This window comes from Vulpes vulpes, chromosome 3 (assembly GCF_048418805.1).
Source record: "Vulpes vulpes isolate BD-2025 chromosome 3, VulVul3, whole genome shotgun sequence".
In the NCBI taxonomy this organism is placed as follows: Eukaryota; Metazoa; Chordata; class Mammalia; order Carnivora; family Canidae; genus Vulpes; species Vulpes vulpes.
Genome location: NC_132782.1, coordinates 118541553 through 118569083, shown reverse-complemented (window position 1 = coordinate 118569083; position 27531 = coordinate 118541553). Strand labels below are relative to the sequence as shown.

Here is a 27531-nt window from a genome sequence, read left to right as displayed (position 1 = left end):
GACGTTTCCCCTGCCTGGGGAAATGTAGGCACTCCTGAGTTCACTCAGGAACAGAGCACAGAACCTGTGCGCAGGACCACATGTCACGAGGCACAGCATTAAAAGGCCAAAAAGGATGAGCTACACTCATTCTCCTGCTCTCTCATTAACTCTCCTCATTTTTCTACCCGATTTTATTTCCTTTCACCATCATATACCTGTCAGAAGTCTATCTCCTATTGTACACTGCATAAAATGATGTGTGTATAAAATCATCCAGTTGATACATTCAATACCCTGAAACCAAAATTATTACTCAGTGACTAGTATGGGGGTGCTATTGTAAATAACCACAAAACCAATCTGAGAACATTTTTCTAAGCAAAGACTGCAAGAGAACAATAGAAGGGGGAGTGCGGATTCACTACAATTCACATTCAGATGTTCCAATAGCCTTGCTGAAGGAACTCAGGTGGCTTTATACAGAATTCTAATTCTGATCTTGGCTCCACCCTGAACCACTTGCTAGTACAATTTACTACACTCCTCTTAGCCTTGGAGAGTAGCTATCACATGCCGGTAACAGTGATGGTTTCATTGTAGTGTGACAAGGAGTTAATTCATGCAAAACGTTAACACTCTGCCTTGTAGGTTTCTGCAGAAGTAGTAGTAATCATCATAGTTTAAAAAAAAAAAATCAACATTTGTTTTTTTTTTTTAAAGATTTTATTTATTTATTCATGAGAGACACAAAGAGAGAGAGGCAGAGACACAGGCAGAGGGAGAAGCAGGCTCCATGCAGGGAGCCCAACATGGAACTCGATCCCGGGTCTCCAGGATCAGGCCCTGGGCTGAACGCAGGGCCAAACCGCTGAGCTACCCGGGCTGCCCAAGAATCAACATTTGTGAATTTGTTATGCGCCTGTCACAGAGCTAATTCATTTGGTCCTCACAGCCACCCTAGGGGGGTAGGTTCTTTTATTATGCCTATTTTAGATATGAGGAAGAAGAACAAACAGTTCTAGACACTTTCTGAAAGTCATTCAGGTGGCTGACTGGTAAAGTAATATTATCTATTATTAGTAATGGCGCCCAATGAACAGATGTTTTTGAATTTTAATGACAGAGTGCCAAGTACATCTTATTAAAATTTATAGGTGTTTGAAAAAGTGGTTAAAAAAGTTATTATTTCTCATCCATCCATGAATTTAGTTTATGGCTATTTACGTGTATTATGTATGAGTCTTGACATCAATTTCTGGAGCTGTGTAAATGAACAAGCCTATGGCAGCCTCACGCAGGTCACAGCCTGGAATGCACACAAAGTATTGCAAAAACAGTGCAAGGAGTGTCACGCTCCACCTATACACACTATACAGTGTGGCACAAAGCAGTAAGTTATCAGCCAGGGTGACTCTTGAACTACATCTTCAATCACACATGTAAGGGCATTTCAAGCAGAGAGGTGGGCACATGCTGTAAGACAGGACATTTAACAGCACAGTTCATCTGAGAAGCCACAAAAAGCACAGGAAGCACAGAGTGGAAGAAAACTTTGAGAGGTGGAGCAGACACCTCTAGCAGACTAGACAACAGGTCCTTGCAGGCTTACTAATGAATCTGGATTTTAGCCCCTTGTCCACCAGGAACCTCCAGTTCTGAGGAATTACCTGACTCTAGTTACCTGACTGCTTGCCCCAGCAGTTCAGAGAAACCCTAGGAATCCTCAGTCACTCTCCACCACACCCAATGTTCAAGCAAGCCTTTGTGACTCTACTGTGATAATATATCCTGAATCAAATGAGGGTACTGACAGCATTTGCGCGTTCAAACGGTAAGCTCCAGAAGAGAACAGGGGACACAGGAAAGCATGGGGATAGAGTGACAATGGAACTGGCCTTCGCTAGGAGCACTGATAATCCACCCAATGAACAAGAGAGAAAGCATCATCTATGGGCACAGATGCAAGAAGGTGAGAATCTGAGGAAGTTCTCTGATGGTCTGTTTTCTCAGTAGACTAGGAAGCAAGGTCACCAGATGAGAGGGAAGAATGGAGACAAAGGTGAAGGAGACTCAACAAGAAAAAGTACCAGGGAGGTGGGAGGATGGGCAAAATGGGTGAAATGCAATGGGAGATGCAAGCTGGCCCTTATGAAAGAAGTCGCAGGGATGAGATGAAAGGTACAACATAGGGAACATAAGCAACGGTATTGTAATAATGTTGTACAGTGACAGATCCCAGCTGTACTTGTGAGCATAGCATGTGATGTGTAGACTTGGCGATTACCAGGTCACACATCTGAAACTAACGTAACATTGTGTGTCAACTACACTTAAAAAAAGAAGGGAGACAACTGGGTGGCTCAGCAGTTGGGTGTCTGCCTTTGGCTCAGGGCATGATCCCGGTTGGGGATAGAGTCCCACATCGGGATCCCGACGAGGAGCCTGCTTCTCCCTCCGCTTGTGTCTCTGCCTCTCTTTCTATCTCTCATGAATAAATAAATAATATCTTTTAAAATAAAAAAAATTAAAACAAGGTACAAGTAGACATCAGGGAGAGTCAAAGTAAATGGTCTAGGGCAGTTCTGTAACTTTTTGGTCTCAGGGTCTTATTACACTCTTAAAATAATTATTGGGGGATGGGGCGCCTGGGTGGCTCAGTGGTTGAGCATCTGTCTGCCTTTGGCTCAGGTCATGATCCCAGAGTTCCATGACTTGAGTTGCACATTGGGCTCTCCTGCAGGGAGCCTGCTTCTCCCTCTGCCTGTGTCTCTGCCTCTCTCTCAAATAAATCTCAATAATATAATAATTATTGGGGAAACAATAATCACTGAGAACCCCCAGCAGCTTCTGTTTATGGGGATTATATCTATCAACATTTAATATACTACTATTCTCAACTGAGAAACTATTAAAATATCTACAAGCACATAATCCGTGGTCCATCACAGCAATGACATGAGCAGTGTCATGCAGACTTTGGAGATTCCACTACACACCATGAGAATACTGAAGAAAAGGCAAATAATGTTTTAATTATAAAAAAGAGTTTTGACCTATGGAACTCCTAAAGGTATCTATCTATAGTAGATATACCATAGGAGGTAGATATACCTCCTAAAGGTTCACATACTTTGAGAACCTCTGGTCTAGAGAAATGCAATCAGATGGCTGGGTAGTGTGGGTGCCCCACTGAGGTTAAGGATCATAAATTTAAAGTGAGAACTTTAAATTTAAAAGTCTGAAATGTTCTCCAACAGATCCAACAGCCAAGATGCAGGCAGGAGTAAGTGGAGTAGGATTTAACCAGGGCTGCACTTTACTCAAATAAGTACCACAAATCAAGAGAAGCCAGAATTATAATGCCTGCAGTATTTAAGCCAAGGAGGAAGGAAATTAAGACATAAAGACGGTGAAGAGGTGACTGGACCAAGAGTTCAAAAGATTGCTGGATTTTAGGAGTTTGAGTAAGCCAGAAAGAAACAGTAGTAAGAGAACAGGATGCTTGACACAGGGAATACAGAAAGTAACTCATAGTAGCTTCAAACTTCACAAACTGAATGTGCTGTTTCCCTCTGAATCTGCACGTCCTCTATCCGCCCCCTCACAAGTCCCCCATTACCCAAGCCTGAAACACAGGCTCATTCTAGATACTCTTAACTCTCAATGCGTGGGAAAGGCCCCAAAGCCTTGTCCATCCCAACTCTCCAGCAAGTCCAACTTTCTGTCCTTCTCTACCCTGCGTGTCCCACCCTTTCTCTGGCATGGCAGTCACCGGCCACCTCCTCCCCTGGCTGAACTGCAGGAGCAGCCTCGCTCAGGCCCAGGTGAGCCCATCACGCTCATCCTTCCCCCTCCCTGCTGGGGGCAAGCTTTGTAGTGAAGTCGGATCCTGTGATGGTCACCGCTGGAATCCGTGAAATGGTTGCACCAACAGAGACAGAGATGCCACCAGGCAGGTGTAGGCTATCAGTATGAATCTGGGCTCCACCGAGGTATGAAAAGTAGGTAACATTACAGTGAGCTGAAAGGATGCGGGAAAGGGAATACGAACAAAGACAATGAAGGAGGCAATACAAGTTTCTATGGGATGTTTAAAGAAAAACCAGCGAAGAAACAGGAGAGGATAGTAAAAGCGATGAGAGAATGAGGAAAGTGCAGTGCGGTAGGAACCAAGGGAGAGTTTCAGAAGGAACAGAAGAGGCCCTGTCAAATACCATAGAGAGTTTAAGAAAAATAATTGGGAAAGAGTCTATTGTATTTGAAAACCAGGAAATTGGTATCCCTACTGAAAGGTGTCTGCATTACAAACGTGATACATTTATCCCCCATCCACAAAACAGAAACAACCCACTCATACTTTCCCACTTTGCTCACCCTGGCAGCCATGGGATCGTACCTCACCAATGACCTCTCAGCACTTTATCCTTTATCCCAGGCTCCGGTTCCCAGGGAGCCCAGGGTAAGCCATCAAGAATGCCTACAGGACAAGTGCTCAAGATGCCTTAACAGGACTTAACTACTTTATATGAAAAGATCAATTGGTATCAAGTTTAACATTATGCTGACAGATTATTCAAGAGAATAATCTTACAAATGGCAAAGAGGTTCCTGATTCCTGAGAAGACTAATAAGGACATTATTTTGAACTGATTCACCAAAGCTGTAACTGTGCACACCACTCTTTTTGGACAATGACTGCCTTTTTTGCCTCCCTTCAGAATAACCCAGTCATCTTCACACAGCACCCCCGTGTTTGGGGGGGCAAGGAGTGTAGACGTATTGGAATGCCCACCTTAATGCTAAAACTAATACAATCCTAGCTTTTAAAAAAAAAAGACAGTTATATATAGCAAAAATAAAGGATTTTTTTTTTTGTTCTTTTGTTTTTTCCTTTTTGAAAAAGTAGTAACAGCATCAAAATCCAACTGCACATTAGAGCTTGGAAGGAAATCCTCAGGACAATAGTGGTGTACTCTTAGAAATGCTGCATCACCTACACTTGATGCTCAGAGTAAAAAAACAGAAATCAATGACTGAGAGGAAATGGCATGAAGAGGAGCAATCTGAGGGAGAAGTTTTAGGAACACATGAAATTTTATATTTTCTTATATATTTATTTTTTCTACATATACATTTTATCATATAGCAGTCTTGTATATGTATCTAAGACTAAAAGAGCTTTCAGTAAGTATAAAATTAAAATTCTATTGGACAAGAAAATTATTAAGATCTCTTGTCTTTTCCAACAGCCACCATCACAGACACCATACTCCCAGAGACGGGTCTATATTTGTATAGCTGTCTGCATTGATCCTCTCCTAGCTGCTCTTCTCCAGTAGGGTATTTACCCACCACACACCAAATTTGCTTCTGTCAAATCACCAAGCAATTTCATTTTTGACAGTCCATCCTCGTTTTACTTGACCCATCAGCAGAGTGAGCAGACATCCCAAATGCTATCTCCCAGAAAAACTTTATTCACTTGGTCTCCTGAAACCACACTCTGCTGATTTCACCTCCTCCCTCATGGCCATTCCCTCTCAACTCCTTTATAGGTTCTCATCCTTCTACCCTTGACACATGGGCAAGGCCAGTGGCTCACTCCTTTGACCTTTTTTCTACACTTCTCCCTAGGTGAGATCACCCGGACTCACCGGATTTTAAATACCGCTTTTACACTGATGACTCCAAAATTCACACCTACAACCCAACTTCTCCACTGCCTGCTCAGCATCTCCACCAAGATGTCTACAGGGCATTTCAAACATAGCTGGCTTCACACCTCCCCGCTCTCTTCGGACATCCACCAAAAGCTATCCTTGCTCCAGTCTTCCCCATCTCGGTAAGGGCAACGCCATCTTTCCAACTTCCCAGGCCAAAATTTTGGAGTCATTCTTGGCTCTTCTTCTCATACACCTACGCGGTCTCCAACATGAAGAAGTCCTGCTGACTCTTTCTTCAAAACATATGCAGAACTGAACTATTTCTCACCATCTGCTCTGCTATCACTCTGGTCAGATCTTGCCTTCATCTCTTGCTGGGGGGACTGTATTAGCCTGACTTCTTCCATTCTTGCTGTTCTATAATCTACTCTCAGCACACAGCCAGAGTGACCCTTTTGAAAGGTAAATCTGGTCAGGAGCCCTCCCATTTCACTCAGAGTGAAAAGTCAAAGTCTTTACAAGGACACATTAGCCTTAAAAATCTGGCTCCCATATTCTGACTTCACCATGGCCACTCTTTCCTACACTCACTCTCCTCCAGCCACAGTGGCCTTGCTATTCCTCCAGTGTACGCATCATGTAATTGACCTCAAGACCTATGCCCTTGGTATTCCCTCTGCCAGCAAAAATCTTTTAAACATCCATATTCCTGCATTCCCTTACTCTCTTCATGTTCCTACTCAATTGTCACCACCTCAGAGAAGCCCTTCCTGATTACCTTCTATGAAACAATCACATTTTGCTCTAGTCCCTTACAGGGTTGAAGTCTCCTCAAATGACATGCTATAATAGTCATTTATTTCTCTGTTGTCCATCTCCCCCACTAAGGTATAAATCCTTTTAGGGCAGGAATTTTGTGGCCTTGGTTTATTGCTTCAAGCCAGTATCTGTAACAGTGCCTGACACATAGAACCAAGTATTTGTTGAAAGCCTGAATAATTCATTTTAAGACAATTCAAAATTTACTTATACCATACACAGTAATAAGTAAATTCATCAAATGTATTACTCTCATCCTAAAACAAATTTTCCATTACAAAATAGTTAAGATTAAAATAATCTCATTGATAGACCTATGGTTGGTTATATGCATTCAGAGACCTTAACCACTAAAAACAACATCAAGGCTATATAACCTACGCCCTTTCACAACACACTCCTGATACAACTCTCACAGATAAACAGTTCTGGGAGATAAGCACCTGTGTGCTTTATATCCTACCTAACAACCTTTTGGATGAAAAATAAATCCAATATATACAGATGCCAAGTTTCTTGGATTTCCATGAACCATCTAGACTTATTCTTTATAAAAGGAACACGTTAAATGGGTGACTAAATATTGACGAATGTCTTCCTCTAATTCATTTTGCCATATTTTAAAGATTTTATTTATTTATTTATAAGAGACGCACAGAAAGAGAGAGAGAGGCAGAGACCCAGGCGGAGGGAGAAGCAGGCTCCATGCTTCTCCCGATGTGGGACTCCATCCCGGGACTCCAGGATTATGCCCTGGGCTGAAAGCAGAGGCTTAACTGCTGAGCCACCCAAGCATCCCCCTCTAATTCATTTTCAATGAAATCTAAATCAGGGCCTTTAAAGTAGTACTTCAAAAAAAAAAAGATTTATTTGAGAGAGAGCATGGGAAGAAGGGTGGTAAGGTGTGGAGGAACAGAGGAAGGGAGAAAAGCAGACTCCCCACTGAGCAGGGAGCCTCAATAAAGAATAAAGTCTGCTAGTGATACAAGAACAAGTTAGAGCAGATGGGGCTAGGCAGGAAAAGATAAGGGAAAGGCCCCAGAGTCAGGCTCTTGCCCAGCCCAACAAAACAGGTAAGACAGTAAAAACAGAAAAAATAAACCTGGCTCCCTAGCTCCAAACTGTCAGGGAGTATCCCACTTTAATGGCTACTAAGTAGTCACAGAAACTCACCAGACTACAAAGACACAGGTCATTAAGTCCCTGCTCAAACCACAGAGGCACAAGAATGCCACCGGCTACCTGACTAGACTCACAGAAATCCTAGATGTAGAGAAATGTCATGGAGAAGATATTAACCAGAGGGAAGGGAACACCTTGCTGGGCTCATGACATTTGCAAGAACAGCTTGTTTGTTATTATGATAATTAGGAGTCCATCTTATTTGTTCTAACTATAGACAAGAAAGATATTGACAAATCCACCCTGATATTGACTAGAAGTTTACCAAGTTCCCCAGTCTGTTTCCTACAAAAGACAACCCCTCAATGGCAACCCTGTCAGGACCCCTCTCACTTTTGAGAGCTTTCTCTGTATCTCTGTTTAGTAAACTTCTACCGCTTTGCCAACTCTGCTGGGAGATTCATTCTTTAACTCTGAGACATGAACCAAGCTCTCCCAACTCTCTGGTATCCCGGGGAAGCATGTCAGGATTTCGCTAGGTTACTAGGTGATTCACTATACAATATGAAGATCACTGATGGGGTTAGGAGTCTTATAAAACCAACCAGAAGCAGCTAGAAAGATGGGAGTAGAAATATCATTCCAAAGGGGTTTACATATTTTGCAGTTATTTTAAAATTTTGATTGTAACCTATTAATATGACAGTAGGAAAAAAAACATTTTAAATAATTTTACTAATACTGAACACCTATTAAGTGCTAGACACTGTAGGCCTGCTAAATAGGTCACCTTGTTTAATGAAACCATTAGTAAGTGTCATTTAAGGATTTAATGACAATCTATAATACAAACTCCTCTATCCAGCAGCTGTTCGGCTGCCTTCCCTCTCTGCAATGTGGTCCAGGACCAAGAAGGAAGCAGAGACAGACATCACCATATCCAACTACTAGCCTTCAGGGGTTCACTTTTGAGAGGAGCCCTCACTCACAGGACATTACAGAGAAAATTGCATTGAATTTGAAACTAGAAAGCTCAGGACTGGACAGATTAATTCAAACGCAAAATAGCCTACAGAAAGTCATTCAGCTGTTTACCTCTTTATAATCTGATGGCTTCTCTGATAGCACAGTATAATAATTCCTTTAGGGCAAGGATCCTGATGTGTTCATTGTGGCACCCCCAGTAGGGAATCGGATTCTTAGAGCACATATGTGCTCAATTTCCATTAATGATGCTTATAATGATGCTCCTCAGTGATCAAAAAGATTAAGTTACATTGACTATCTTCTACAAAGGGCAAAAACCGGTTTGAAAAGATTTTCATCCATTGTTAACACCCAAATAAAGGTTAGAAGATTAAAAGCGAGAGATCCTCAGCTGTCCAGAGAAATTGATTATTGAGAACAACTTATTGAACAAGCTTTGAGGGTTCCAGGAAACAGAAGTTTCAGGAAGAGCACACAATACTGTATTCCCTGCTGCTGGACCAAGGCATCCTGACCCGCACTGCCTCCTGAGACCATAGGCCAGGTGGAAAATGGTGATCTGTAAAAACTGGACAACCAACTGCAGCTCCCTATAGAACTTTGCTCAGAATAGCAGCTTCTAGGTTAGTGGAAGGTCTGTTAGACTCCTTCACAGGATATCCAGAATGGAGACAACTCTGAAGGGGTCCACAGATTTAGCAAACATCACCCGGGATTATGGGAAAGTCTGAAACAATTTATCGCCCTTCTAAATTCATGCGGTTCTCACCACTTACAAGCCTGCTCTGTCTTGGGGACTGCTAACCAGCTGACTGAAGGCAGACAGGACAAGCAAGGGACGCAGAATGTGGGGTGCACAGGGGTTCTGGTGAAATGCTGACATCAAGAAGAGAAGATGAATGTGCGTGCTCTAACTTTAAATGCATCATTATTAAACTTTATCAAGTCAGTTCCACTGTAAAAGGCACTGCTCTAGTTGCCGGTAGCTGAGGCTCTATCACTCAGGATTAGTGATAAAGTGTGTCTTGGAGGGGGCTCCTCCCCCCCTCTTAAATTGAGGACGGTTTTCTATAGGACAAAGAGAAAACAAAGGTGCTGAATGGGGCTTAGGATCTTTCTGCACGGAACCTTTCTGACAGAAGCACGAAAGTACTGCGCCTCCGAGCTGGGACTTTGGAGTTGCCTCTAGATGCGCACGGCCCCCGGAGTCCGAGGTGGTTCGCTTTGCGAAACCCCAGGAGGAGGCCCCTCGGCGCTAGGCTGCACCGGGCCACCTGGGCGAGCACCGGGTGAAGGAAGCACAATCTCTAGCGAAACTTCTCGTTTCCCGTCGCCGCTGGGGAGGCCGGGCTCCTGCCAGCTGGCCGCCGGCTCCGCGGGCTTCCCGGGACCGCGCGCCGCCCCCAGGCCCCCGCCGCACGCCTAACGGTCCCGGTCCCGGAACGCCCTGCGCTGCCTACGCGCGCCCTCGGGTCGTGGTTCCTCTTTCGAGAAGACACGGGGACCGAGCGCAAAGAGCAGACTAAACGCAGTCACCCCCATCGTCTCAGTTTCTCCCTCAGCAGCGGTGACAGACAGGCCGGAGCAAACTCCTTTTGTTGCGCGACTCCCGAGTGCACCGGGGAGGGGACGGGCACCCTGCGAGGGTCGCCGCCGCCGCCGCCGCCCGGGAGGCCCGCAGGAGGGGCCCCGCGCCGCCCGCACCCACCCGGCGTCGGCCAGGGCCCCGCGCCGCAGCCCGTCGGGCCGAGGCCCCCGGCGAAGGCGGGCCCGGCCCCGCACCCAGATGTGTGCATTTACACAAAGAAATTAGCCGGCTGGGGGGGCTGCCGGCCGGGGGGAGGTCCCGGCTAGGGAGGCTGCCGGCGGGGGAGGTCCCGGCTGGGGGGGCCGGCTGGGGGGAGGGTCCCAGCTGGGGGGGTCCCGGCTAGGGGGGCTGCCGGCGGGGGGGGGTCCCGGCTGGGGGGGCTGCCGGCGGGGGGGGTCCCGGCTGGGAGGGTCCCGGCTGGGGGCGCTGCCGGCTGGGGGGCTGCCGGCGCGGGGCGGGCGCGGGCCTCCCTACCTGGGACATCTGCGGCCTCAGGTTGATCTCCTTCAGGTTGATGGCGTGCGCCCGCAGGTTGTTGAGGAGCTGGCACAGCAGGACCCCGTCGCGGAGGGTCTGCGCCAGGTCGAACACCTGCGCCGAGTCCCAGGTCACGCGGTGGTTGGCGGGCAGCACCTTGCAGTGGATGAGCCACTGCGCGCACTGCTTCCACGGCTCCATGCCCGACGGCTCCGGGACGCGGCCCGGCCGGGGCAGGCGGCGACGCTGCGGCCGCGCTTCCTCCGCGCCCCGCCGACGCCCGCGGCCGGCCCCCGCCCGGAGGGGAGCGCGGGGGCGCGGGGGCGCGGGAGCGGCCGGCTCGGGGGCTGCGCGCGGGGCTCGGCTCGGGTCCCGGCCCGGCAGCTCTGCCGCCCGGCCGCCGCTGCAGCGAGTCCCGCGCGCTCTCCGTGCGCCCCGGCCGGCTCGGCGGCGGCGGCGGCGGCGCACAGGCTTCCGACTCGCGAGCCCGGCGCCCGGCGACTGAGCATGCCCAGCGCGCCGGCCGGCCCGCCGCCGGCCGCCAGTCCCCGGGGGCGCCTGGGGTCGGGGCCGGGGGGGGGGGGGGGGGGGCGGGGGAGGGAGGACCCGGTGCCCCCGCCCACCTCGAGCCCGCAGGTTGGAGGAGCGCCCCCGTGCACACGCGCGCACACACGCGCGGAGACACACACAGACGCACGCGCACAGGCACACACGCGCGCACACACGCGAAGACACGCACACACGCGCGCGCACAAACACGGGCACACGCGCGCGCACAAGCACAGGCGCACACGCGCGGAGACACACACGGACGCACGCGCACAGGCACACGCGCACACACAGGCGGGCACACGCGCGGGCACACACGCGGAGACACGCACACACGCGCGGGCACACGCGCGGGCACACGCGCGCGCACAAGCACAGGCGCACACGCGCGGAGACACACACGGACGCACGCGCACAGGCACACGCGCACACACAGGCGGGCACACGCGCGGAGGCACACACGCGCGCGCGCCCGGAGGTCTTCCGTCGGGACGGCCGCGGGGTTGGGGAGCGGGGAGGGGGCTGAGCACCGCAACCCTGCGGACCTCGCGCCGGACCCCCGCCTCGAGGGCGACGGCCGTTTTTTTTAAAGGGTCCGAGGGCAGCGAAAGACGGTCGGGGCCCCAGGACTCCCCAGGAAGTGATACAAGGGCCCAGGGCACCTCGAGGACGCAGCGCTTGAAGTTCCACGGATCGGCGCCCCCACCCCTACCCGGCCCGGCCCCTAAACCCTCTTCCTGCGGAGAAGTCCCCGGTCTCCGAGTTAGTTGCTGGGAAGGGTGTTTGGACACGGGGAAAGTGTGCGGAGACGCCTGCGGGAACCCGCCCCCCCCCGCCGCCCCGCCGCCCCGCCGCCCCGCCGCCCCGCCGCGCCCCGCGCCCCGCCGCGCCCCGCGCCCCGCTCGCGCTCTTCCCCCGGCCCCGCGGGCGGCGGGCAGACAGCGGCCGGCGGGGCGCCCCGAGCGCAGGCGGCCGACCGCGCATGCGCCGACGCCGGCCGGCCGAGCGCGGTGCGGGGCCCCGGGACCCCGGAGCTGACCGAGCGGCGCAGGCACGTCCCCTCGGTCCTTGGGCTCCCGGGTGCCCCGTTTTACTCCCACTGCCCCTCAAAACCAGAAACCATGTTTAAGCTGTTGACGGCAAGAGCCTAGCACGTTGAACTCGCCCTGTTCTGTGTACATGCGGTCGTGGCTCACCCTTTCCAGATGTAGTATTTTAAATCTTGAAAATAAAGACAAAAAATGAAATGGGATTTTAGATTTTTTTAGTGTAGGGCACTTCGGTAGCTCAAATTTTCTATTATGAACCCATTTGATTTCATTCGAAGGTGAAAAAAGTTTTTTAAGTATATCTGATCTGTTAAGGTTAGGGATTGTGTCCTTTTCCATTAGCCTGTGAAAATCGTAGCACCCTGTGTACGCTGAGTGTTAAACAATAAATCAGCTGGAGGATTTCCTTTCCTCACATGCATCCTTCCCCAGCAATTTCCCCTTGTGTTCAATCCAGATTACATCAATGGCACCATGTTTCCTAAACTACAATTTTGGCAAATAAATCATACTAAACTACGTATTTTTAGAAACGAAATAAAACACATCTAAATCACCATGTAATACATGATCCTGCATAAAAAGAAATTGGAAAAGAAGTTGCATTAAAAAAAAAAAGCCCTAGAAGCATAAATTCCATTTAGGTAACATTAGATCACCCTTGGTATTTGAAGGACATGTCCAAAACCCAGATAACATACACTATATCAAGAGGCAGAGCTGGACTTAGAGCTTGAGTGTGGCTAGGTTCTACTAAAATGACCTTAAGAAAATTACCTCTAGAAAATGCCTCTAACCCTTCATTTCCACATATGAAAAATGGGAAAAATAATCCCTCATAGATAGTGTTGTCAGGATCAAATAATGCAATACTTTGCTCTTCAGAACGCAGTTTATAGGTCTGCAGCACCACCTGAGAGCTTGGTGGAAATGGAGACTCTCAGGCTCTACCTCCAGACTGAATGAATCAGAGCCTATCTTTTAACAAGATCCCCAGATGACACGTATTTATGCTAAAGTCTGAGAAGCACTGATATGATGGATAAAACATGTAGTACCTACCACTTTGTAAGACCTCCATAAATATGAACCAGTAGCTTTTAGTTCACAAAAAGACAGCAATGACCAAATCATATTTAATTTTTTTTACAATTCATATATAATGTAATATATATACTATTACTTCAAAATATAATGCTCCTCAAATGCAGTGAACCAGAGAGTGGAGAGAAGGGCAAGAGGAAGAGCTATGGAAGGGCCTAGAAGAGAAGGTAGGTGAGAAGTTCAGGGATCTTCAAGTAAACAAGGAGCTAATGGCAATATGCAAGTCATGTGGAACTCATTAAAGTGTCAGAAATTGGACAATAATGAAAACAGGCTTTTTTCGACCTGTCAGCCAAAGTCCTTTTCTTTTAAAATCTTACTACCTCATGACAATGACCAGAGGGGAGATAAGGACTAAATTCTGTTCAGTAGCAACTCCCTGCTAGTGCTTGGCCCACGTTCCCATGAAGGCCATTTTTGCACATGGGCCTTGGGACTTAGGATTCAATGGACCCACTGCCCTGAGACCTGCATTAACTCCTGAGGCACACCCCCATTCACCCAATGCCAAGCCTTCCATTGGGCACTGGACAAACACTGCAAATGATGTGCCCTTCCCTAACATATGAAGAAACAGTAAAGGCAGTGAGCACCCCCTTCTTCTGGGTTATGAAGCTCTCACAACAGGGTGAGTGTGATTAGCCTCCAATCTGTGCTATTTGTATTCAAAGCTACTCCCCATTATAATAATACTTGAGCGAGTTTAATTACTGCTTTAAATCTCTCCCCGCTAGACTGAAACACCATGAAGGCAAGGATGGTAGCTTATTCATCTTCAAGTTCCCAGAACCAACCTTGATGATTGGGACACTGTAAGCATTTAATGAATATTACTTGAGTGAGTAGGGAAAGAACAAATCAGCTATGTTGCCTCTTTCTACTTTCTCTGCCCTCTCTTCCTGGCAGTAAAAACATCAGGAAGTGTTCAAGGCGTCACTGTCAGGCCACATGAGGAGAAGGCCCTTCCTGTGTATTGTGAGCCCTTCTGGGCCCTGCTGCGCATCAGGCACCCTGTCTTCTCTCTTGCGTTGCTCTGGGGTTTGGAGCTTCACCTCAGCCCTATGTAGTATGAAAATGGGAAACAGCATGGGTGGATTCTGAGCTTCAGGAAACAGGAAAGACAGGACAGCAGTAGATAACGGGTGTCACACACTAGGTCTCTTTCCACATTCTGAATTACATCATAATCAGAAAGTAAGGATTCAAGAATTCACTAGGCTATGCTTCAGTCCTAATGTACCAAAGGACTGTACAAGAGATAGAAGCCACATAAATTCATTTGTTGCTATCATCTGTGCTATCACTCAATCCTCACCAATTTTTTTCTTTTTATTATGTCAACTGTTTACAAAAGCACCAATATCTGTCTACCACCAAGAAATTCAGAAAACAAAAAAAATTCCTTATTCTATATTTTATTTATTTTATGTCACAGAATTAAATCATCGATGCTATAAAGCATATCAAAGATAGATCTATTCACGAAAGCATTAAAAATGCAAAAACATAAATATTGTGGACCGCAAACTCAAATCCAGGCTCTCTGTTGGGTTTTCTTCAACTACAATCAAATGTAGTTTGGTTTCACAACCATTAGGGACACAGGCTTTAAGTTTTTAGTAATTTGATACCATTTTTAAAATAAATACCAGAGAACCATGCAAAGATAGGATAGGTTAGAGTGAGATTTCTATAGGAATCATTCTTTCAATAAATGTGAATGTATTTTTTCAAATTAGTGTAAATTTAAATACTTTTAGGTATAACTGAGCAGGATCTCATTAAGATCACAGGATTTCCTTTTCTCTTCTGACATGTTTAAGCCCTGATAAAAATAATAACAAGGACAATGATGATGATAACGGCCCTCATACAAATTATCACTCAGCATCTAACAAAAGAAATTTACTTGAGATAATTTATCACACAAACAGCCTCCATAGTAGCAGCCTGAAAGGAGCATAAAAACATGACCCTAGGGATGCCTGGGTGGCTCAGTGGTTTAGCGCCTGCCTTTGACTCAGGGTGTGATGCTTGAGTCTCAGGATGGAGTCCTGCATCGGGCTCCCTGTGTGGAGCCTGCTTCTCCCTCTGCCTGTGTCCCTGCCTCCCTCTGTGTGTCTCTAATGAATAAATAAATAAAATCTTAAAAAAAAAGAACATGACCCAAAGTCATGTTGGATAATTACTAATTAGCTAACTAATCCAAATAAATGAAAATTATAAGTGTTCCTGCTCTTTCCATTGTGGATGCACACACATACACACACACACAATGAAGCTGCAAAGATTTAATTCACCAAATTAACCACACCTCAGCTGAATCTGCTCAGTCTGGTTCACATTAAACATACTGCAACCCTCAAGCCCTGGTTAGACATTAGTCTGCTGTCAAATATTAGTAGTAATTCATGTACACATTATGTTTTAAATATGACTGAGAAGGCTGGACTTGCAGAGAAAAGCTAAATGACTATGGATTCCTGTAAGCAAATAAGGGCCTTGATTTAATTTGTGGAACATTTCCATTTTTATTTGCATGTTGATAAAAATAAACTGTCAGAGAATTCTTCATACTGAGATGGTGAATATTAATATCCAAAGTGGGAATTTTGTGGTGTCCCCATTTCTACAAAATCTTATGCATATCACAATCATTATACTGAGTTCCTTGTAGAATTATTATCTTCTGAAGTGTCTAATACCACAACTACCGCCACCTTCCCTGAATTTCCTCCCTGCCCATCCTATGAGCTCCTTGGGAACAGGGACTATATCTAATTCACATCATATCTCCAATGCCTAGCAACTAGTAGGGGATAGACAGATGGACGAATGGGTGGATGGATTGGTGGATGGGTGGATGGGCAGTTAAATGGATAAATGAACAGGATATGAACCACATGATGACAGTAATTCTGAGAGGAGAACAGCAAGGCTAAAGTTCCATTTATCCCAGATTTATTCCACCAAAATATCCTTGAGAAAATAAAGCAATACTGCTGGACTAATTGGCTTTACCCATGTGAAGAGACTACAAGAAAGCATCCCTGTTCCCCATCCCAAAACAAACAAAAAATCTATTTTGTTTATTTTTGTTTGAATGTCTTTTAACAATTAAAACCCATTATTACACAATTAGGAACTACCTGAGAGAGCTAACATATTTAGTTATGCCTAAGATCGGATCACAACTACTATTCATTGAGTTCTTATGGGCACTGACAGCTAGCTGTTGAACTACATGCTTTCCATGCTTTGCTTTATTTGATTCTCATAATCTCTCTAAGGTAGATGCTATTATTTTCCATATTTTATAGATGAGGAAACCAAGACTCAGAATGCTCAGCTCTCCTGCCTAAATTCAAGTAGCCCTAAGTGGCAGAACCAGCATGGGAGCCCAAAACACTGATGCCAAGATCCACACATATCACGATGATGACATTCTGCTGCCCTGGAGATGGAAAATACAGAGAGATTCCCGAGAGCAGACTCCAAAAAGATGGCTTTATACACAGCCAAGTTTGAATGCTCCACACCTATGCAAACTCAGTCATAAAGTAAAGTTTCAGTATTTACATAAATGAAATTCCCCACTATTGTTATTCAAATATCAGGAAAAGAATCAAAATATGTTTGGCAAAATAATGCTGTTTTAATCTTTTATTTGTATTTTTAAAATATTACAACTTTAAATGTTTTTTAAAATTTCTTAAGTATTCCATTTATTCTTTTCGGATGTTAGACTTTTGCTTTATTGTGTTGTCCTATGTAATGCTCCCAAGTGACGTGGGGTTTGAAGTACTGTGCTTTAAAAAACTTGTGGGGGGATCCCTGGGTGGCGCAGTGGTTTGGTGCCTGCCTTTGGCCCAGGGCGCGATCCTGGAGACCTGGGATCGAGTCCCACATTGGGCTCCCGGTACATGGAGCCTGCTTCTCCCTCTGCCTATGTCTCTGCCTCTCTCTCTCTCTCTCTCTGTGACTACCAAAGAAAAATTTTAAAAAAAATAAAATAAATAAAATAAAAAACTTGTGGGTATCTATTTTGATCAGACTCATTATGACTAAGCAGGAGTGATTTAAAAAAAAGGCTCGCCAGCTTTTTGGGGAATTCACATGAGAATGCTAAAAAGCACCAAAATGGAAATCTAATGTGCCTTATTAATCTCACACATGTGCACCCAGACAGACATTCTCACATTTATATATTTTTGCAGACCGTTTATGCTCTATTTTGCAATCTTGGCATTAGGTTACCTGTAAAACCATAAACTGGTTTTTATTGCACACACAAACACAAAGGGAGACTCACTGGCAACAGGAGAAGAACATCATGTATCTGGCCAGAATGAAAACATAATAACCATTTCTGTTTCTAACTATTTGGTTTGTTGCTGGCTACAACTTTTAAGTTGTTCTTACAGAAATATCCTAGATTTAGGAAATAACTCATGTACTCTTCCTCTTTATTTTCTCTCCTCTCTGACATTTCTCAGGAACTAAAGTTTAGGGCTGTTTAGATCAGAATATAGCCGTAGGGTATAAGAAGGAAAGGGGTAAGTCTAAGGAGGCCTGCTCTGAGAAAACAATAATTCAGATTATTTTAAAGAGAGAAGAATATGAAATGGTAGACCTGAAAAAAAAATAGGATAATTATTCTTACATGTTTTGACTGTCAGTATATACTGGAAGATATTCCAAAAAATGAAAAATTATCGTCCATTACCAAAAAGAACTGGCGATATCTAAAACATGATTCACTGACCTAATTTAACAAATATTTAGCACTTTCTAAGTGTAAAACAGTCTTCTAAAGTTTATGTGGAGTTACAGAGTAAAAGTAGAAGAGAGTTGCATACTAAATCTCTGCAAAAATTTACTTACCATGGTAAAACGAGGATATGAAAGATGGCACAAAGATCCCAAATGTTTCTATGTGGTGGTGTTTTTATGTTTAATGTTAACTGCTTCCAAGAGTTGACACTAGAGTCAACTTACAAACAGGTACAAAGGTGGAAAGATTGCTAGATGGACACGACTCAGAAGGCCTTTTTCTCTTGAGGTCTGCCCTGGGCCTAGAAGAGCAGCCAGCTAAATGAAGTCTATTCTCTTCTAGGATCCTGATATCTCCACATTCATGTCCCCTTCCTTCCCTCCACTTAATCACTGTGAGTGCCAGGGACAGGAATCACTTCCACAGTGTCCCCAGGCCCCCCCGAAAGTGAACACTGATGCAACTTAATAAAGCAAAAAGAGTTGAAGGCATTAAATTAGAACCCCCAGAATGTTGACCGTCCTAAGGGAGGTGATTCACAGTGAAACCCCCGCCCTCCCAGTTTCCGCAAGAATCTCCCAAGCAGCCATGCTTCTGCACTGAGTGGTTCAGCTTTCTCACAAAACAATGGCAGAGGAGCTGCCCCAGGCCACTGGGGAAGACAGGTGATCGATACTAGCACCAGGGCCCTGGGCTCCCAGCCTGTCGCCATCACTCTCTTGGGGAATTGGATTACTTGAATCAAAGCGAATGAGATTTGGCTGCTGGCTGTCTATCAGTGCCTTTCATTTTGATGTGTCTTATTTGAAAGTGCCAGGGAGGATGTGGCCACTGCCTGAAATCTCTCTTTACAGAGCCTTGCTAGGGATACCTGGGTGGCTCAGTGGTTGAACGTCTGCCTTTGGCTCAGGTCGTGACCCCGGGGTCCTGGGATCGAGTCCTGCATCAGGCTCCCTGCATGGAGCCTGCCTCTCCCTCTGCCTATGTGTCTGCCTCTCTTTGTGTGTCTCTCATTAATAAATAAATAATAAATAAATAAATAAATAAATAAATAAATAAATAAATATCTTTTTTAAAAAAGAAAGAAGCCTGCTGTTATCTGTGTGTAGATGGTAAAAAACTGTGGCCCCATACCTCCATGGAAGCTACCAGTTTAATTTTTAGTAAAAGTGAAAAGGAGGCAGATGTTGCCAACCCAAAACCAGAGGGTCTCTGGCACCAGAATGAGGATCATCAAGAAGGTCACTTTTGCATTTGGTTTGGACATTCTGTACCAGATCTCTGCCTAATAATTGCTTTTCTCATGCTTATTACATTTCTCACATTCAGAGAGTACAAGCTCAACTGTTCCTTAATAATGTTTTGTAGAGTGTATATGAAGGTGGCCATAGTTTCATTATAGATTTAAAAGTATTCCTCAACTCTAAAGAACCAGAAAATTGTATTAGTGAAGAAATTCTCATATATCTTTTAGATAATAATCTAATTATTTTTGAAGTTGGCTTTAACTACCCTTTTCCACTTTTTTGCATTTAAAGGTATAGATAATATTTCACTGTATGAGGAAACTGATCCAAACGAGATACAGGTTTAAAGATATTCTCTATTTCTAATCTGTCTTTCCCTCCATATTTTCTAGCCAAAACTTCTCCTCAATATTCTCATGCTCTGCAGATAAACTGGGGGAAATCCAAGCCTTGAATTTCACTTTTCAAAGGATCTTTCAAGAATGAGCTAAGCAATGGTCCATTTGCAGCAGGATTAAAAACCAAATTGCCATCTCATTCCAGTTCCACACTGTGGCAAACGAAAGCAGCTGTTCCATAAGTGTTGCCAGTGGACTCAGTTCCTACAACAGCCATGCAATCCTCGCTATGCTCCATGGCCACAAAATATGGCTCTAACCTAAAGCCAGATCCATAGCTAATGTATATGATGAATGGGTAGGGGGGTTCAGCGAGGCTGGAGCACATCCCTTTGCCCACATTAGACTCCTGCAAGCCCAGGTAAAGGGCTGCCTCCTCAGGAAGACCTTCCCTGATAAAGAGTGATAACCTCATCCTTGCCTGACCACTGCCACTCAAGTCATCCCCACCAGTATGATTTCTACCCATCTTATGGTTGTTTTCGTTGGTCTTAGGAATCCTAAGGAAACCGTGTCTGGTTCATGTAGAAATTTCCAAAAGCTCACTGAATACTTATTGACAAATGAGTATTCCCAGACCTATTGCTATAGACATGCTATCTCTAGTCCTTATTTTTTAAGATTTTATTTATTTGAGAGAGAAAAAGAGAATGAGTGGGGGCAGGGAGGAGCAAAGGGAGGAGAAGACTGCCCACTAAGCAAGAAGCCTGGAGGGCTCAATTATAAGACCCTGGGATCATGACCTGAGCTGAAGGCAGATGCTTAACCAACTGAGCCAGCCAGGAGCCCCTGCTATCTCTAGTCTTAAGCCAAATAAGGTTTTCATATTACTTCCAGAATTCTTGTGCAAGTAAAGAATAGTATTTAACTTTCTATTGCCTAAATTTACCTTACTTTGAAAGTTTTCTCTAAATTTTTTTAGAAGAATGTAAGCAGCAGCCTAGAAAGGGTAAAAAGTGTGGGAGTAGGGGGAGTAATAGTAGCTGGAGACAGGGGACTGATATAACTTAGAAATAGTATGATCCATCCAATTTAAAAACAAAATCATTCCTGGGACACCTGGGTGGCTCAGTCCATTAAGCATCCAAGTCTTGATTTCAGCTCAGGTCATGATCTCAGGGTCATGGCATCAAGCCCTATGCTGGGCTCTGCACTGAGTATGGAGCCTAGGCTTTCTCTCTCTCTCTCTTCCTCTGCCCCTCCTCTGCTTGCATACACTCACTCACTCTCTCTTCTCTTTAAAAGAAAAAAAAAGTCATTCCAAAAATGCTAAAAAAGATAAAGTATCTAGTGTAATTGTAGTGTTAAATGCTATTAGTATTTAGTATTTAGTATTAATAAGCAATTACCATGAGCAAATAAAAATGTGACTTAAAAATATGTTTAATAGAAGTCTCAGAATTCTTTTTCAATAATCCTAAATCATACTTCACTTATAGGTGTAGAGTCTGTTTATTTTTCAGAGGGATTTTCTCCATAATGTCTGAACTATACATGATTTGTGTGAGAGAGATAAGTCCTTCCAGCTGTTGAAAATCAGCTTAGTCACCAGCCTAGTGAGACCATCCATGAAATGCCCTGCTTATTGGCAATTTGTTATCTCTGTCTGAGCTCTTCAAATTAAATATGGTTGCATTTCATTCGGAGAAAGGGTCAGATCACTTAGCAGAGCACGAAAAAGAGAGGATGTGTCAGGACTACTCTTAATCACATTCTTTCACTTCTTTTAAATTCTTTTTCATTCTTGGCTTTGGTTGTCTAAATCCATCTTTCAGGTTATAAGTGGTCATTGACCGTTTATGAGAGCAGGGTCGTTCCTAAACGGTCCAGGATTATGTTATTTTAAGCATGTATTGGGTTTCATATTACAAGCCAGGAACTGAACGTTAGCTTTCACTCAGCTTGTTTTACTTATGGTAGACCCATGACGTAGATACTGTGCCCCAATTATATGGGTTAGGAAAAAAGGTTCAGAGAGGTAAAGCAATGTATATAACAGCAAGACTATAAAAAAAAAAATCCCTAAACCTTACTTCAAACCACAAAATATCAAAATTTCTGCATTTTTCATTAGTGCTCTAAGATGATGATGATGATTGACTTTATTATGAAAAAATGTCAAACCTATACAAAAGTAGAAAGGATAGTTATTAAACCCCCCATACCCATCACCAGCTCAACAGTTATCGACCAAAGGATTGGGTATCTTTTCAATTGTTCAGACTTTGTCCTGCGATGCTGTAATTTCTATGTCCCTTGAACGAAAGACCCAGGTGATTCTTTAAAATAATAAAATTTCAAAATTAGTGGGGTTTTGTGACTTTCTCATGCCACTTGGCTGTGGAGCAGCAGAGCTCAGAAGCAAATCCAAAATATGTAACTCCAGGTAAAGGTTTCTTTCCATTAAACCACAGCTGCATTCATCAAGTCCATCAATAGTTATTGAGTCCCTTTATATTTATATAGCCTCAGACTGAGACAAGAACATGTATAAAGAAGCAAATAATGTATAATGGAGATGGTGAAATAGTTAAGTCATATTGTGAAATGACCTGTGAGCAAGGACCAAAAAGAATTATGTAGATAATAAAGACATTAATATGTTGGAAATGGGAGATCAAAGAAAAATGAAATTGTTTTGGAAGTCTTTATAAAAGAGGTAGGATTTGACTTGGGCATGAAGCAAGAAGGGCTTTCCAAGTGGAGAATAACATGGGTAAAAACAGAAATCAGAACAAACAAAGCTTCGTTGGAGGGCTAGGGAATAAGCAGCAGGCTGGCTGGACCAGATGGATGGTATCAGGAGGCAACTCTGGATTGTTCTGAGGGGCCAGATCATGGGGGCTCTCAAAGGCGAGATAGAATAAGGGTACAGAGAAGCCACTGGGAGTTTTTGAAGAGGAGAGGAATATGGTCAAAGTAGGAACTTGGGATGAAAACTCTGACAACTGTATGTCCGAAAAAGTTAGTTTTTGGAGGTGAGATGACCAATTAAGAGGTTACTGCACTGAATGAGCAGAAGATGAAAAGGACCAAGACTGAGAAAGGTAAAGCAATGTATATAACATTTTACAGAACTGACTGGACTTGGTGGGGACAACAGGCAGACATAAGTTAAAAATGACTCTCCCAGTGGCCCCTGGGTGGCTCAGTCAGTTGAGTGTCCAACTCTTGATTAAAGCTCAGGTTGTGATCGCAGGGTCGTGAGATTGAGCCCTGCACTGGGCTCCACACTTAGCAGGAATTCTGCTTGAGATTCTCTCCATCCCTCTCCTTCTGTCCCTACCCACTGTGTTTGTACACTAGTTCTCTCTCTCTCACTCACTTTCAAATAATAAATAAATCTTAAAAAAAAAAAAAAAAGACTCTGAGGCTTCGTAACTGGGTAATTAGAAGAGTTGAAGAATACCAAAATGAGTTTTCCTGGAGACTGTGGAAGCTGTGAGATTTGAGTTTGAGGAGAATCAGGGTAGGAACACAGGGGCCAAGAGCCATCAGCTGAGAGAACAGTTGAGAAAGAGGTAAATACACGGTCAAGGGTAAGACTCATTGGACACTAATTACAGCCTGTCACTCTGTTACCAGAATGCAGGTCAGTGCCCACCAGAGGACTGGTTCAATGCTCGTCCCTGTGAGAATGCCCTTTATAACACTGTCCCCAGGGTGGAGATAGAAACCCCTGCTCTAAGCACTTCTAAGTGACTTCCAGGTAGGAAGGGCCAGCCCTGAATCAATATCTGATTTACAGAGCACAAAAATGTCTCAAAAAAAACAAACAAACAAACAAACAAAAAATGTCTCATTCAATTTGGACCTTAGAGGGGGAAAAAAAATCTAGTGAAAAATTATTGAAGCAACTCAACAACAAAGCATACGTGCATCATAAAATATTCATTAAGGCCCATTCCATATATCTCCTACAGGTGTAGTTTTGCTGAACTGTAAGCCCTCCTTCCTCAGGGATTAGAAAATCCACTGTGAAGTAGCTACAGGCCCATCTTAATTCTGTTTTAGGGGGTTATTTTCCTTATCTAGGTCCAAGTGTTCCCTTCTAGGGCTCCAAATTGGTCTGTGATAATTAACTCATTTATTAAACAAATATTTATTGATCATCTAATTTTTCTAATGCTAGAGACTCAGTAATAAATATGACAGATAAAAAGCTTTACCTTGTCAGAATCTGCACTCTCCCTCTGACTTTGCTCAATGACTAATGATTTATAAAAATGTGCATCCAAAATAAAGTATGCTATTCTTAGCTGTATAAATTATATTTGCTATTCTCACTTTTTGGCCATGTGCACATTTGAACTCTGTGTCCCCTCTCCAAATTATACTTCTCCTCTACCTGCTTAGGACAGCATCAGACCTAATGATTAATTTTAAAAAAATTGTATTTATTTATTTGAGAGAGAAAGAGAGCATGTGCAAGTGGGGAGTGGGGACAGAGGGAGAGGGAGAAGCAGACTTCTCACTGAGCAGGGAGCCCAATGTGGAGCTTGATCCCAGGACCCCAGGACCGTGACCCAAGCTGAAGGCAGATGCTTAACTGACTGAACTACCCATGTGCCCCAGATCTAATGATTTCTAGAGGCATCTACATGTAATTAAACTGCTAGAGGTCAGTGGCATGACACCCCCAAGCCCCCTGAGCAGCCTCTCTTTCTGTTAATACCAGTGACATCAACTACCCCCTGACCCCTCAATACTATTACACCTCACTGTTCTCTTGCTCCTTCCCCTATTCCTATGACTCCCAGGATTGTCTCATACTGCCACTTTCTAGAACAAATAGTCTCTAAGGCCTTCATTAGAACACTACTAGAGAGTAACATCCACCACCAATAAAGTCTTCCACATTCCATGCCCATTTTCACCTCTTCAAACCCCTCTTGTATTCTGAGCCCATAGGAGAAAATTTAAAATCAAAGCTGCTGACCACCAACAGCACGTAATTTACTTCTTTCTTTCCTCTAATACATGAGTTGCACTCTCAAAAATCAAGAAAGGAGAGAATTTCAATGACTCAAAGAACTCACCTCTACTTGATCAGGGCTCTCCAGTGCCATCTCACAATTTCCCACCCATGCACTAAAAACTACAGCAAACTGGGGCCCCTGGGTGGTTCAGTTGGTTAAGCATCCAACTCTTGGTTTCGGCTCAGGTCATGATCTCAGGAGTGAGACTGAGCTCCCCTGAGGGCTCTGAGCTCAGTGAGGAGTCACTTGAGATTCTCTCTTCCTCTCCCTCTGCAACCCCCCCCCCATTCATTCTCTCTCTCTCTCTTCAAATAAATAAATCTTAAAGAAAAAAAAAGCTACAGCAAACCATTCAATAAGCTCTTTTTTAAAAACCAAGGAAGTAGTGTTACTTCCACTCAATTGGATTCTGTTTAGCCAGGAAAATAAACTATTACCAAAAAAGTGTGGTACTTAAAAGGCTGTGTAGGGGCGCCTGGGTAGCTCAGCTGTTTAAGGGTCTGCTTTCAGCTCAGGTCATGATCCCAGGGTCCTGGGACAGAGCCTGCCCTAGCTCCCCGCTCAGTGGGGAATCTGCTTCTCCTTCTCCCTCTGTCCCACCCTCTCTGCTAGTGTTCTCTATCTCTCTCAAATAAATAAAATATTTTTTTAAAAAGGGCCGTCTACCTATCCTGCTAATATTTTCAAAAAAGAATGTTTCACTTTAGTGAGGATACATTTTTTAACCTTACACTTTTAGGAACAAGCATTTCTATTTTTTCCTAATCATGTACGAGCTAAAATTTTTGCCACTCATTTAGGGAAGCTCCCATGCTTCAGCTATATAGATATCTTTTCTTTTCTTCTAACCAGAACTGATTTAAAAATCATGGAGTATTTCTCTATGATTAATTTCTTTCTAATTAATAAATAATCAAACCAATCCTAAAAAATATTTCTGAAAAAAAATATTATTTTATGAGACAAAAATAATAGGGCTAAAATCCAAGTCAAATAATTCTCAAAGAATGATTTTGAAAGGAACAATATTTCCTTTCAAGAAGCACCTGTGGAAAGTGAATGTTTGCTTCAAAGACCCCGAAGGGAAAAGGACTGTCCACAAACATTAGGTTTAATATTGGAAATAAATGTTGTTCTAGATTTGAGACTTTGTTCTTTTTTGATTTTTGAGGAAGTTTAGAAGCTTAATTTATTATTAAAATTTATATGGCAATTGTTAGTATCTTATTTCATTTGCTGTTTTTTCTCATCTTTCTTAAATTTTGTATGATCAAGAAATGATTTTTCTGCTATTAAAAACTCTTTTAAAGGGATATTATCAACTACAAGAAGAGGATATCAAATGCTAAATTTCATGCCAGTATGGAAAGGAGTTTTCTCAGTGGTCAAGAAAAGTAACATACTTTAAAAAGTAAAATTGGTTTTGTGGCTTTACAACAGTTAGACTCTCATCACGAACACGTTTTATATTAGAATTTATAAAGTTCACAGCATGAGATAAAATGTTGTTTTCCCATAGATAAAAACCAGTGCCCAAGTTCCCACCAACACATGCCAAAAGGAAACTTTCATGGCACCATGGAATGCTTTATCTTGATTTATTTTAGACAAAGAACTTGTAACTTCAATTAAGTAAGGAATAAATATTCAATTATGAAGTGTTTTAAACCCTGAGGCTTCGATGTAGAAGAAAAGTCATAAATTAATCTTGTAGAACCATTGCTGTCCTCTGACTCCACCTAATTATCTCAGAAGATAAAATGTATCACAAATTCAACAGAGGATTATACAGAATTATCAGGATATACAGAAAATCACTCATTAACACACTCTGCAAATGAAAGTGAATTTGATGGAGTTTCTAAGTGAATAATTATCTCATAAATGCTTAGTCAAATTGCATGCATCATATCTAAAGTTCTGAATCTCTAAAATGAAAACACTCTCACTTAAAAATAAACTACAGTCTGTATTTATCCAAATCTGCTTACTTCTGAGAACAAACTTTAACACTGTTGACACTTCTTTTTTACATTCAAAGAAATTGTCAAGTGCAAAGTCATTATCTGCATTCTACTCCTGCCTCTCCCATCAAAAAATGATCTGGTAAAAAAAAAAAAAAAAAAAAAAAGAATCTGTTAAGTTTTCCCTAAGGTGGTTCCTCTTCTCAATTTCCCACTTTAGTCAAATAGCTGGCCATGACTGCAGCAAGTACCAACCATCCTGAATGTCTCATGGGCCTCACACACCACCCATCCACATGGCATCCACTTGCAATAGTGTAAGTTCCAGAGAGCATCTACCAAGCCATAGAAGACCAGCATCTTGGTAATACACTTAAACCACAAGAAAACCAGGGTTCTAGTCCTGATTGCCCACATCTGCCCATGCGTCCTAGGCCAATCTCTTGGGCCTTAGTTTTTCTTGACTAACTGGTTAAGTGAGTTTGACTAGATTTTTTTCTAAAATCCCTTTCAACTCAAAATTCTGGTTCTAAAGGTACCCACACTCTCTCCCAGTCTATCACACTCAAAACCATGAAAGATTTGACTATATTGTTTTCATCTAAACACTTTTTGCTTGTTTTGTTTTTTATCTTACTTGCACCTGAGAGACTATAATATCACACATTCTGAGAAGTAATTTGGCTCCAAATTGTCAATCCAGTCTTATTTTCTACAATACAACAGAGACTGTTAGCTCACGTCACCCCCAACCTTTTATTTGCTATGGTCCCGTCTTGAAACTACTCCATTCCCACTCCTACCCTAGCCTATCAAATAAATCTCTACA

General features: G+C 43.7%; 1 protein-coding gene across 6 annotated transcripts in view; it reads right to left on the bottom strand.

The window, feature by feature from the left end:
- Positions 1 to 27531, bottom strand: part of VAV3 (vav guanine nucleotide exchange factor 3) — a 439091-nt gene that overhangs the window by 344124 nt on the left and 67436 nt on the right. For 3 of the 6 annotated variants that reach the window (XM_025996324.2, XM_072754463.1, XM_072754464.1), the window contains exon 1: positions 10636 to 10973. The exons of 2 other annotated variants lie outside the window; for them this stretch is intronic. In XM_025996324.2, coding sequence (XP_025852109.1) covers positions 10636 to 10839 — 204 coding nt within the window. In that variant the 5' untranslated portion in view covers positions 10840 to 10973. Of the gene's footprint in view, positions 1 to 10635; positions 11060 to 27531 lie in introns of those variants that run through there. One more of the 6 variants, XM_025996323.2, reaches the window with a different exon arrangement.